At 35.7% G+C, this 13,376-nt stretch overlaps 3 protein-coding genes across 3 annotated transcripts; 1 reads left to right on the forward strand and 2 right to left on the reverse strand.

Annotated features, from left to right (window-relative positions):
- Window positions 1-1,009: 1,009 nt before the first annotated feature.
- Window positions 1,010-3,583, reverse strand: LOC120014038 (nudC domain-containing protein 2-like). Its single transcript, XM_038865957.1, has 6 exons — window positions 3,096-3,583; window positions 2,771-2,907; window positions 2,529-2,677; window positions 2,381-2,429; window positions 2,054-2,196; window positions 1,010-1,340 (listed from the first exon to the last, which is right to left on the reverse strand). The coding sequence occupies exons 2-6, from the start codon at window positions 2,817-2,819 to the stop codon at window positions 1,263-1,265; spliced, it is 468 nt and encodes a 155-aa protein (XP_038721885.1). The 5' UTR covers window positions 2,820-2,907; window positions 3,096-3,583; the 3' UTR covers window positions 1,010-1,262.
- A 1,403-nt stretch (window positions 3,584-4,986) lies between these two features.
- LOC119980543 (vacuolar cation/proton exchanger 3-like) lies at window positions 4,987-8,456 on the forward strand. The gene is made up of 11 exons (XM_038823280.1): window positions 4,987-5,317; window positions 5,729-5,796; window positions 6,079-6,107; window positions 6,200-6,396; window positions 6,690-6,902; window positions 7,009-7,122; window positions 7,228-7,344; window positions 7,452-7,505; window positions 7,630-7,746; window positions 7,851-7,941; window positions 8,067-8,456. The coding sequence occupies exons 1-11, from the start codon at window positions 5,060-5,062 to the stop codon at window positions 8,126-8,128; spliced, it is 1,320 nt and encodes a 439-aa protein (XP_038679208.1). The 5' UTR covers window positions 4,987-5,059; the 3' UTR covers window positions 8,129-8,456.
- A 2,646-nt stretch (window positions 8,457-11,102) lies between these two features.
- On the reverse strand, window positions 11,103-12,450 carry LOC119981650 ((S)-8-oxocitronellyl enol synthase CYC2-like). Its single transcript, XM_038824728.1, has one exon. The coding sequence runs from the start codon at window positions 12,402-12,404 to the stop codon at window positions 11,250-11,252; it is 1,155 nt and encodes a 384-aa protein (XP_038680656.1). The 5' UTR covers window positions 12,405-12,450; the 3' UTR covers window positions 11,103-11,249.
- Window positions 12,451-13,376: the final 926 nt, after the last annotated feature.

The raw sequence follows: 13,376 nt of genomic DNA on the forward strand, positions 1-13,376 counted from the left end.
TGCAACCAACGGTTGTAATTAGAAGCCAAAAAAAGAAGTTATTCTACCTAGTCTGCATGCAGCCCTTCAAATGGACTCTCAAATCTCAGTATGTCAAAGGTTTCAAAGCCTTGGAATTAGATGCCTATTCCTCCCAACCTTTGTTATGAACACATTTCTTTTTCAGTCTGCTTTTTGGAACACCAAAGATTGATATGGGCTACAGGTCATAAGTAACATAGTGCAACGAAACTACGTGATAGTCACAATATCAAGTTATCAACTACAATAGTTCCACACTAACAAATGAAGCATGTCAGACACATGAACATAAAAGCACCCGACTGCAATCACCATCGCTGACATTCTCAAAACTTTCTTAAGAATGGTTGACATCAAGAAGAGGAAACCCATAAATTATTTAAAGGGAAACATCAATGCACACTAGTCGAATACCATATCAAAGAAAGCTATCAGAAGCTCATTAACTAAGTAGCCTCTTTGAAAATTGGCTTTGGATACATATACAACCTGATCAGTAAACTAACAGGCATCGGATGCCATAAGAACTTCATAGCCAAGGATACACGACTCAGCATGTGAGGCATTCATTATATCTAGGTATACATATATCCTACCTCAGAAAGCATATTTCTTGAAATGCAAGAGAGAGTGGACAGAATCTCTCGTTTAATAACAAACTACAGCCTTAAAACACTTAATGTTCCAATACCGTTAGCAAAATGAGAAAGAAAAAGGCAGTAGGAACACTTATTGTTTGGAGCATTGATCATAGATCGGTACTTTGTTCTCTAACCACAGCTCAGGACTCAGGAGTCAAATGTTAGGATCAGCCTTAAATTTGTCTACCTCATAGTCATTTCTTAACCATGAACCTATGCTATATAAAAAGCCGACTGGTTACTCATGCTTGAACTCACTGATTCATTCCTCGACTAAAGATTTAGAGTAGACGTATTTAGAAAGAAAATCTGTTCATAACTCAAAGACTTGATAAAAATACAAAATAAGACAGAAAGGCAGCTGAAATTGGAAAGAGAAAAGCAAAACAGTTTAATTGTTTACTTTTTACATTTCAGATAGGACAGCCAAACACAAGTAAAAACGCATCATATGAAGTTAATATTGTTAGTTCAGAGAATGCAGCTATACTATCAAGGGACAACAGGAACAGTAGTTGTTTTATTTACTACAAGATGGTTGAGAAATATGTGCATGCTAACCGAGGTCCTTATTGCAGCACACCATGATCGTCAACCAGATCAGATCCCGCCCATAAAGGTCCTAGGATCAGGACAGCTCCCACTAAACTGAGCTTGAGAGAAATCAAAACCAGGGTTCTGCAGAAAATGAGGGGGGATGATTGGTCAGAAAAAGATTTACCAAAGGGAAACACGTGCTAATACTACCAAGCCAATAGTTGACCTATGATCAGCATAGGGAATACTTCATATTTCAACAGTACCCGCATGGCCGCATGAGAAAAGAACAATATCCTCCAACATGTATGCACGGATACACAAGAATATGTATCTTTCAGCAATCACTTCACGCATATGGAAAAAAGGAAAGTTGTACCAAATAGATAGAATGACTTAGAATAATATTGGTGCATGATCTTCACCTACAATGGCGACTCATTCCTTGAATTTGAGGGAAATGGAAATATGTCCGTAACTACAAACAGTTCAAATTTTCCATCAACTTTATGAATCGAGTTTCAACACCATTATTGTTGACTCACATCATCAATTCATGAGATACAGCAACAATAAACATGGCACATATGGCCTTTATGCGAAGAATCACGATATATGGCTAGATATTGAGGATAAGTGATGCTGAGTGCCGACCATCACTTGACAAAAACTCAGAAACTTCAATGAAGAAAATCAGTATACCATAAACCTAAACACTCATGTTAACAATAACTTGTTTGTAGCCAATAAGCCTTAAGGACAAAAACACAAAGCATAAAAGACTGGAACAAATAAACAATAAGAACCAAAATCTCAATATCATTTACTATAACTACAAAACCACTACATTATACCTCTTCTTGGAACCTCTGCAGCATAAGACGCTTTTGCTCAAGATCAGTTGAGTAAGGATCAAGCTGACCCTGACCCAATATAGGGGAAGGCCATGTCTGACCCTTGTCCCTCTTTTGCAAGGTTATGTGCATTGTGTCATCCTCTAGCATCAAATAGAACTCAAAAAATCAGAAACCAATAATGTTTTCTTACCATGAATAACCAATAAAATTCGTTTATATATCTAAAATCAGACAATTATTGAAACCCAAGCCCCAGAAAAACATTGAAACCTAAAAGCATCCCCCTATTTTACATTTCCAACAATCGAGAAACCAAAAAAATACCTATAGTCCAGAAAGAAGAATCAGTCTTCACCGGACACGTGAGGTCATGCTGCAATGAACATAATCAAACACATCGTGGTGGAATTAGTTAGTATCAATAATAACATCAAAGCAAAATTGCAGCAATGAAAAATGGTATGAGACTGACATTGAGGTAAGGGGGGTTGCCTTTGATGCTGACTTCGACATGCTTGGACTGAATCTTGCAGAAGAACAGCTTCGTGGGAACATCGGGAGGTAAATTAATGTAAATATTTACCTCCTCAATAGTCTGATCCCACTCAAACACTTTCAGACCTAATCAACAAGTCACAATCAAATCTTCCAGATTTTCCAATCAGAAAATGCAACAAAATACAAACACGGCAAGAATAATTGAAAGAGAGTAACCGTTGTGGACAAAGTTGTGGCGCTTTTCCGGAGCCAATTTCTCCGCCATTTCTTTGAGGGTTTGTTGTTTCGCGCTGATTTTGCTTAGTTTTGGATGTCTTCAGTAGTCGCTGGTTGAGGTGTTATTGGTCGGGTTCCTGCAAAAATGAAATCGCATTTCACACAAAATTCACTAATACCCATTATGGATCCCTCTTCCTCCATCTTTTTCTCCGACAAAGAGTAAATCAACAGAAATAACCAAAAAAAAAGATCTGATTTCTCCGGAATTGCGAAAGAAACTTCTCTCCGACTTCCAAATAATCTAACAATGAATCGTACTAACCTGAAATCTGTCTGAACGCCGGCGTTTGTTCCTGGCCTTCCTTGATCCTTTGCTTGAATGGGTTTAGATCGAGGGAGAACAAGGACCCCCAGGCCAGAATCAGATTCCGTCGACGGTCTCCGAGTCTTTGTGATTGAGATTTTGCGTTAGGGATGGACATGTATAAGAAAATTGGGTCGCCCAGTTTAGAAAGCCCGCATGAATAAGGTCCGGCTCTATTTACCATTTTTTTTAAAAAAAAAAGAGTCATGAACCCGATTGTACACCATATACACAGATTATCGGAGAATTAAATTAAAGAAAAATACAAACCACCACCATTGCCGCCGGACAGACAATACCGTATTTATCATTGCTGTTGTGCGGTACTCTGCTACTATCTAGGATATAATCAGTCAATAACTGAAATACATATTCAAGAGTTCACCCGTTTTGGTGCGATACGGGGAAAGGAAATTTCCTCCAATCTTCACTGTTAAAAAACCAGGCCAATCATTAAGTGAAAGGTTATACAATTTGTCCTTTTATTTTCCAGGAAAAAAATGAAAGCCGTTTGATCCTACTTGCGTAGATTTTGAAAATTCCGGGAAAGTTCTAACTCTTTGGACATAAGACGACCTCGATCAAGGCAAGCATTGCAAATCCAGCATCAAATTTGGAAATAATGAAAATGAATTGTTTAATACGTGTGTCTTTTCCTTTGATTTGTACGCGTAATTGTTAGATCGTTAATTTAATGAGTTTTTAGATAGTTAATACTTGAATAATGTTCTTAAGCACAACACTACGCTAGATATAGTGAGATCTTATACCCGACTATCCGAAATACTAATTGAAGTGATAAGAATAGTGTATATCACTCAGGTGAGCATGGTTCGAATCTCCCCTCCTCTATTCAAAAATAAATAATAGTGGGATCTTACTTCGAATCAAAGCCACCATTATTAGAAATCTCTCTATCTATTTCTCTATATTATATAGGATATGGGAAAGAAAACAATTAATGCAATTAATTACACATATTTGATTGACTTTTTGATACCGTAATTGTGATTCGGTATAAGTTGGTGGAATAATAATTAATAAATAGCTAAAAGGAATATAATATAAATATATTATTCATAGTAGAATAAATAAATATAGTATTCATAGTAGAATAATTTTTTCTATTGTACATACGTGAGATATAATAGCCATACAGTACAAATCTTGTCCATAACACAACTTGGGACTTATTAGGCCATATATGCGTGTTTGTACATATATGCACACAACAACGTACGTTATCATCATAAAATGGAATGTTTATTTAGTGCACTAAATCATTATTTTTTAACCTACATCAACTTTACCATTTAGACATCTGACATGACCTGAATTCGGACGGTCCGACTCGCGTGCACATAATTTTTTCACCTGACGATAGGATAAATTGGATCAAAGACCAACTCGTGACTTTAAGGGTATGTCTCTCATTGAGAGTCGATTTTAAGACATCCCGAATACATACGATTTGACGCCAAAAAAAAATAACAAATTAGACTGTCGTCCAAGTGGTTAGTCGACTAAATTCTTGCCACTATAATTGGGGTATTTACACTTTTGTTACCGAACAATCATTTCATCACGTAATTAATTAAACTTGTCAACGAAGCTCTTGTGTGCATAAATCTGGATGGTGTTAAATAATGAGTATGTTACTTCTAACTAGCTTGGCAACCAAGCAAGGCGACACCTAAAGTCTTCATATTCAAGTACGTGTAAAAATCCATGCAGGAAAAGAAACAAAAACCATGAAAATTCCAGGAAGTTGCACAAAAGAGTAATACACGGTTCTCAACATAAGTGTAACACATGTATAGATGAACTCATGCAGCTTGTCCTATATATACAAACTCTTCTTGAGAACACTGATCACTTGGTCAAATCGATCTCTTGGCATCACAATTAATATTCTACCAAGTATGGACTCAGAGGACGTGATAAGTAACTTGGAAAATGGGGATCACCCTAAGGATCAGGACTTCAAGGGAGTAGTAATTAAGAGTAGTAGTCTTGTGGTTAAGAAATCGTCGGATCCGATGCTTGATTCCAAGGTTAGGTTGGGAATGTTGAGGCAATTCGTAGCCAATTTGCAGGAGGTGATCCTTGGTACAAAGCTTGCTTTTCTCTTCCCTGCAATCCCTCTTGCCGTTGCTGCCGACTTTTACCGATTTGGAAGAGTAAGTAATTTAAATCTTCTCTTCTATCTCTAGCTTCTCTTCTCTCACACATATATTCACTTACTGGTTAATTAGTCTACAAAAGAATAAAATCTGGCTTCAACATTTAATCAGGTGTACTGTTATAATTAATAGTTGAAAATAATTTTTTAAAAGTAGCCAAAAAAATTTAATGTCATATCTCCCGGATCCCGTAAAAGTTTTTCGAGTAGATCAAAGTAATATGATTTTAATATTAACTCACTTCAACATCATTTTCTGGCTCGTCCTGCAAATAAGCCCTTAATGTATTATTTTTTTCATCGGCAATTATTATTTAATGTATGGGCTTAAAAATGCTTAATAAAGATCCATTAATTAATTAGATATTGGATTATTGATTACTGTGATGTTTAATTTGTTGTCACTTAGGCTTGGATTTTCGCTTTTAGCTTACTTGGCCTCACGCCACTCGCGGAACGTGTCAGCTTCCTAACTGAGTAAGTTTCATATAACTTAAAAAATTTCTCTGAATATATATATATTATATATGGATTTGGGCTCCACAATTGTAAAGTCTGCAATTGAAATCCAATGGTTTAGGAGGTGTGTCACATCACACCATATTTTTATTTTTTTTAATTTTTAAAACTTGTCTAAATCTTTCTTCATCATTAATAGATGTGAATCGTAGACTCTAGGAAATTGCATGCGGAGCCCTCAAATCCATTATATATTTGATTCTTGTCCTAATCTTTATGTTTTTTTTTATTTAATCCCAGACAAATTGCTTATTTCACTGGTCCAACAGGTACTTAATTATTTATTTTGTGTTTTTTTTTTATAAAAAGATAAAGTAGAAATATAAATAATAAAGATATTGGTTGAATTATATAATTGCAGTTGGAGGGCTCCTTAATGCAACATGTGGAAATGCAACAGAGCTGATTATAGCAATGTTTGCTCTGCACCAGAACAAGATTCATGTTGTCAAGTACTCCCTCCTGGGCTCCATCCTTTCAAATCTCCTCCTTGTTCTTGGGACGTCTCTCCTCTTTGGAGGTCTAGCCAACCTCAAGAAGGAACAAAGATTTGACCGAGTAAGACCACAACACACATCATATTTTATTTACAAATTATTCAAAAGAGAGGGATTTATTATTGTTTGATGTAACGACTAATATCTCATATCGGTTTTGACATAATCCAACCGAGTCGTATATAACTATATAAGTAAAGTCCTTTCACATATCATGCAATGACGAGTTTTGTGGGTCTAAGAAATAATGACAACAGCCCATGAAAAACAAATTTGTACGGCTCCAAAATTGGTAATTAAGAATGCATAATTGAAATGTTAATTGTTTTTTTTTTTTCTTATTTTGATTAACAGAAGCAGGCTGATGTGAACTCACTAATGCTCTTACTGGGACTGTTGTGCCATTTGTTGCCTCTGATGTTCCAATATGCAGTGGGGCCCGGAATCATCACCTCCAAATATACCCTTGAGATGTCAAGAGCCAGCAGCATTTTCATGCTTATAGCATATATTATGTACATTTTCTTCCAGCTAAAAACACACAGGCAATTATTTGAATCTCAAGAGGTGAGATTTTATCAACCTTTTTTTTTCTTCATAAAATTAATTACTGCTATTAAATTAAAATTTTGATTTTAGTTAAATTAAATAATTATTTTTTGAATAATTACAGGAAGATGAAGATGAGGAGAAGGCAGTAATAGGGTTTTGGAGTGCATTCATATGGCTGGTTGGTATGACAATTATGATAGCTATATTATCAGAGTATGTTGTGGGCACAATAGAGGTATTTATATAATTTATTGTAATTTTGATTCATTAATTGTAAATAGGAATTTTTTTATAATTTTTATTAAATTAATTTGTATTTCCTTGTTGGTTTTCAATGCAGGCAGCATCAGAATCTTGGGGGATTTCAGTGAGCTTCATCAGCATCATTTTACTTCCAATAGTTGGAAATGCAGCAGAACATGCTGGGTCCATCATATTTGCTTTCAAGAACAAATTGGTATCTATACATACATACATATACATATACATATATATATATATGCAATAATATTGATAATTATACACTCAACTTGAAACAACTAAAAAAATACTTATATTTTTCAGGATATATCTCTGGGAGTTGCTTTGGGATCTGCAACTCAAATTTCGATGTTTGTGGTGAGACCCAGATACCAAGAAAAGGAAGGAAAAAAGAAGAAGAAGAAAACCTTCATTAAATATTACAGTATTTCTATAAAAATAAGTTTTTTATTTTTAATTAATTTTTCTTGTTATTTTGCAGGTTCCTCTGTGTGTGACGGTTGCATGGATAATGAAAATCGAAATGAACCTAGATTTCGGTCTTCTTGAAACTGGTTCTCTTGCCTTTACAATAATTGTCACGGCCTTCGCTCTGCAGGTGCCACAATATTATATATCTACATCTGTATGTATGTATCTGTTTCTGTTTGTATTTGCATGACAAATTTTAACAAATTTTTTTTTTATTTTTTATAATTTTAGGATGGAACTTCACATTACATGAAAGGAATGGTTCTGTTCCTCTGCTACACAGTCATTGCTGCATGCTTTTTTGTGCACAAAATTCCGCACAGTAAGTCTACACATTTTACGTAATTAACAGCCAGAAAAACAAGCTATCATTTGTCATATATATTTTTTTCAATAATGATAATAATTTAGTATTAATGTCTTTTAATTTGATTTTATGTTTCATAGATCAAATGGCCTCCACCTGCAGCTTAAAGGCTGAATCATCTGCTGGGGTATGGGCTTCTTAGCTAGCTAAGCCAAATTGGTATTTTTGAGATAAAAAGGAGCTAGCTTGCGATTCGAATGTGAACGTTCACAGGGAAGATGATTGTACATGACCAATTGCAGTTTCTGGCAATGTAATAAGGGTGGGTTTCTTTTTTTCTTCTTTCTGAATTCAGTTAATTTCGAAGTGTTGGCCAAAGATATTGGAATTAGCTTTGTGATATAGCAGAGACGAATTTTAGTGCCAATTACTTCTTGTAATGTGATAATGAGGTGATGAATAAATGAAGTAGGTCAGTCTGAGTTCATTTTACTAAAAGAAATAAATGAATTGTTCAATGTTTGCTTCGATAAATATAGGCCTGGCTTTCCATACAAAATTCTTGTTTGTGGGTTGATATGTCCTCACAGGCAAAACCTCCTAAAGTTTTACGTATTCGATCTGTAGATTCTTTTTTGCTTGCCCCTTCAATCCATCTACATAAATTCACTAAGATCTTGCCACGTTTTGTGTAAAATCGTGTGAACGCACCAGCCGAGGAGTCTCCACAGCCACCGACCAAGGTAGAGCCAAGGACTTCAACTAGGGAGAAGGAACCAGAAGAGTCCATATAGAGCATGGTAACCGAAGACATAGTATCGAGTAGCGCTCCTTAATAAACCTGTGGTGACCAAATACCACAAGAAAATCAAGAATTCTAGAGGAAACCAACTACACTTAGGAAATAAATCAAGATAGAATCAACTTCTTAAAAATCCACCTAAGATCATGAAGAGAAGATCTACTCCTACCAAGACTGGAACTCATCCAACTCACATAAAAGGCGACTTCGCTACTGTTAAATGATTCTTAACTCTAAACTCCTAGACTTTTATTGCTACTTGGGAGAGAGCTCCGAGCACCGAGCACTCCCAATTGATAGTTTACAGATTTGAGCGTCAGAGAGTTCCCCGAATACACCCTTGGGGCCCTCTTAGCTTACTTGTTCTTTTGTGCGGTCCATCATTATCAGTATTGAGGAGAGCACAACACCTGACGTCACTCTTACGCCTGATACGTCATCAAAATGGAAGACACTTTTGACTTCATCATATATATATAAAAAAAAATTCTTACGATATAAAATACGGACGACTTTTTCACCATTGATTTAAGTGAAATGACAAATATGACCTATTGGTTTGGCTCTCACATACTCCAAATCAATGCTGAAAAAGTGGTCCACATTTTACACTCTTATTTCACACTCTTATGTGAGGAAATATATACATAAACATATATATGTATATATATATATATGAATTCTCTTATGAGGTCTAAAATGAAGTTTTAAAATGGGATCCTAATTTTTAATATTCGCTTTTAGGTTCAAAATATTTTTTAAAATTTTGAAAAAAATATATTTGTATTTTGATCGATTTTATGAACCAATGATATATTTTTCGTTCGAAACAAATATCAAATGCAACATGAAAAATGCATGACATGAATTTTTGTTTTATATCTAACGATCCAGAATTATCATGCACTTTTTACGTAGAATTTGATTTTTATTTCGAACAGAATATATCGTTGGATTCAAAAGATCGATCAAAATATAAATATATATATTTTTTAGATTTTTTTAAAAAAATTTTGGTGTATCGTTTATTACGCACTACGATTATGCTTGTAATCAGCTAGAGTTGGTAAAACGTGAACTTCCTAAACATTCTTCCCAGCTATTGCTCACATTTGATTCCTCTATTTGGGAAAAAAGCTCATGCAGTTTCTATTAGCTAGGTACGAAAATTAAAGGTCATGCCAATTTTTTTATTTAATTTTTACGAAAATTATGGTAATAAAATAAAAACTTCTTATGTTCGTTTGATTTCAAGAGGATGCCTTTAGTAATCCAAAAACTTTGCAAATTTTATATCTTTTTGTTCTGTTAAAAGTTCATTTGATTTGGCTCATGCTTGTTTTCTAGTTCATAAAGATCAATGGATCGAGGGAGTAATCCTTGACCAACAATAAAACAAGTAATCTTTCATCTAATATATAATCTATCAATTTATTTGATGGGTCCACATATTTTATATATTTTAACAGTCTGCAACTTAGTGCAATGAACACAATGTTTTATAAAATTATTAGACATAAATGTTAATAAGATAATTCCGGTTGTTAACTATAAACAACGCGTTTTTCTGGAGGACAACATCTCGTAGTAACTCTGCAGTTAAGCATGCTTCTGCGAGAGCATTATTGAGATGTGTGATCTCCTGGGAAGGTAAAGCCGTGCGGGTTTGATTTATCCACGGGAACCGGACAATTCAAAGAGAACAATATTATTGATGTGTATTCAAGTGATTAACAAGCACTAGACAGTAAGAAGATTCAATATCTTGGTGAATCGTGAAGGGAACGAAAAAGATAAACCTAGGAAGTAGATAAATGTGATAGAAAATTCTGGCTATTAGAGTTGAAGATAAACAGAATCTTGTTAGAAAATTATTGGCTAAAGTATCATTTATGTCCTAAAACTATCCATGTTTTCTCGATCGATTGTATCCTTAAATTATGAACTCAGTTATTTCTATCCTTAAACTTTTAATCATTTTTCCGTATCTATCCTGAGTCACATTTTCGATGAAACTTCCGATAGATTGTGTTGATGTGGCATTCAAATTCCGACAAACTGTACATGTGGCGTGATGACGAGTAAAAAAAAATTTAATCAACTTTTTACACATCAAATGAAATAAAAAATATGTACTTTTATTTTTAAAAATCAGTTTTTGAATTTCTTTTGAATTTGTTTTCAGATAGATTTAATTTATTTTTTTAATTTTTGCCACATCATCGTCATGTGTATAATTTGTCAAAGTTTGAAGCCGAATCTGTCGGAAATGTCATCAGAAGTGTGACTTAGGACAGAAACAAATTTTTTTTTTGAAAGTTCGATGATAGAAATAACTGAGTTCGAGAGAAGTGGTTGGACAATGCCATTGATGTGCCAGGGAAGCAAAGCCCATACGTATATACATAATCTGTTTGATGATTAGAACTGGATGTAGTTCAGTCAAACAGAGCACATGCACAACGTGCACGCAGTACTGCGCCACATTCTCTCCCAACACAATGGAAGTCAAAACCAAGCTCTAAGGAACTAGTTTCTCATCTCTCATGGTATCAATCCAATATAGGATTGAATCTGATGTCTTATATGTCACATTAAACCCAGCCCTGTCAGCCTTTTCTCGGCTCCCGAGCATTTTCTTCGGGCACCGGAACAGGACATCCAGAAATCCCCAGTCGGCCAAATCTTCCATTTTTGTCACAATTAGTCCTTGTTTCACTACAATCTCTTCCCACACCTTTCCTTCGTCAAACATGGCTTTTGCATACCAAAAATCCTTCACAAACATTTCATTAGGCCGCACTTCGACTCCGAATTTCTTCCCAAGAGTTGGCCAGATCTCCTTCCATGTGAAACTCGGGCCATTAATTGCATTGAAAGCTTGGCCATGTATGGAACATATCTCTTCATTGGTAGCTGCCCAAATGTGCTGTTCCGCGACTAGCCGAGCATCAGACCCATCGATACAAGCCTCTTCCCAACACTCCCTTGTCCCTCCAAACACAAAAGGGAGATTCAAATGCTTACATATAGCTCCATAAACACACAAACTTCCTATGAAGTTATACAAAGTCCTATTAGAACAACCCATCAACAAACCAGGCCTTATAACAGACCAAGAAACCTTATTACCTTCATCTGAAAGCCTCTCCTTGATCAAATCCTCCAGCACATAGTAGAAGTTGCCAGCTCCAACCCTCGGCCGCTCCTCATTGTAGTAAACAACTTCTTCTTTTTCTTCTGCATTCCAAGGACCTTGTAATGACACATAGTGCTTCATTCCTGTCTGGATTGAGACATGCTTCAATGTCTTGACTTTAGGGAGGACAGCATCCAAGGCATTGGACATCATTTCCTTGTTCTGCTGACAACATTCCTGGCTATCGAAACGATGTTTCCCCGTCCAGGTGATCCAGAAAATGTGAGTCACATCTTGCAAGGGAGAGAGCTTTTGCTTGGTCTCCGTAGCATTAAGCAAATCACAAGAAATGAATTGGTATTTAGGACTCTGGAGGGGATTGATCTCAGGTCTCCGAGCTATGCCGTAAACCTTCCAGTTTGATTTTGAGGTCATCAGCCTTTTAGCCAACTCTACCCCAACAAGCCCTGTAGCACCAAAAATGATGGCAACAGAACCAGTGGCTTCTGCCATTGCTTTTCCACTCTTGGCTGCCATTGATATATATACAAACTAAATATAATGTTGCTTGAAAGTAGTTTAAAAGTTAATGTAAGACCTACTAAACAGTAATGGGAGGGTATTCAAACGACCTATCTGGCATGTTTTCAAGGTTTGCCCGTTTTAAGTCAATAATTCAATAAGAAAATGCGTCCGACTGTAAACAAGATAAGCAACACTTACATTAATTTATTGGAAGTTGATGATGATTGGCCAGTCAAAGCCGTTTGAATGCCTAAACTGTGGGCAGATTGCGGCGTCGGCCGTTAAAATGCTGGCATTGCGGTTACCATAAGTTTCGAAATCCACCATCCCTGTAACAACTTCTGTCCCCATAAAGGGACAACCTGTTCCTGCAGGGCCTGCAGCTTAAATAAATAGAGGCAATCAGTTGGATTCCCACTTGGAGTCACGGTCACATGTTGGGTTTTGATCCAATTTACTTGGTTGTCAAGTACAAAATTTTAGTATGCGTTAACTTGACGGTTCGAGTTTCGGCTCTATGTCGGAATATTGTTCCAGTTGAAGGCTACAAACAAGCCAAAGATGCGGATCAATAATGTATTTGTTGCTCCACTAGAGTCATAGAACAGAGTCTGACCTTATTAGTTTGATTTCATATAAACAATGGGTCAATGCCGTATACAAATTTTCTTTTAATGAGGATTCAGCCTTGACAAGGGCCACATAACAGGAAGATGCATGAACCTCTGTAACTAATCGACTAAAGCTTACTCTAATCTTCTTTATCAAAAAAAAAAAGCTTACTCTAATCTTATGAACTGGCCATCATGGTTGTAGACTTGTTTGTTTTGTATTGTACAAGTTGTACTTGGGGCATTCTATTTAGATACTCTGCATTCTTAGGAAGAAAAAAAAGAAGAAGATATTCTATATAAATATGGTGGGGCTGCTTTTGGCAACATAAAGTCATCGGAGAATCACAAGTAATTCAAATGACACTCATGT

The sequence above is a fragment of the Tripterygium wilfordii genome, chromosome 2 (assembly GCF_013401445.1).
Source record: "Tripterygium wilfordii isolate XIE 37 chromosome 2, ASM1340144v1, whole genome shotgun sequence".
NCBI classification, from domain to species: domain Eukaryota; kingdom Viridiplantae; phylum Streptophyta; class Magnoliopsida; order Celastrales; family Celastraceae; genus Tripterygium; species Tripterygium wilfordii.

Coding starts and splice junctions, on each gene's coding strand:
- LOC119981650 (XM_038824728.1), bottom strand. CDS start 12,404: ATGGCAGCCAAGAGTGGAAAAGCAATGGCAGAAGCCACTGGTTCTGTT.
- LOC119980543 (XM_038823280.1), top strand. CDS start 5,060: ATGGACTCAGAGGACGTGATAAGTAACTTGGAAAATGGGGATCACCCT. Junction 5,318..5,728: donor ACTTTTACCGATTTGGAAGA/GTAAGTAATTTA, acceptor GTTGTCACTTAG/GCTTGGATTTTCGCTTTTAG. Junction 6,397..6,689: donor AGGAACAAAGATTTGACCGA/GTAAGACCACAA, acceptor TTTGATTAACAG/AAGCAGGCTGATGTGAACTC.
- LOC120014038 (XM_038865957.1), bottom strand. CDS start 2,819: ATGGCGGAGAAATTGGCTCCGGAAAAGCGCCACAACTTTGTCCACAAC. Junction 2,430..2,528: donor GCAACCCCCCTTACCTCAAT/GTCAGTCTCATA, acceptor TGTTCATTGCAG/CATGACCTCACGTGTCCGGT. Junction 1,341..2,053: donor TGCAGAGGTTCCAAGAAGAG/GTATAATGTAGT, acceptor CATTTTCTGCAG/AACCCTGGTTTTGATTTCTC.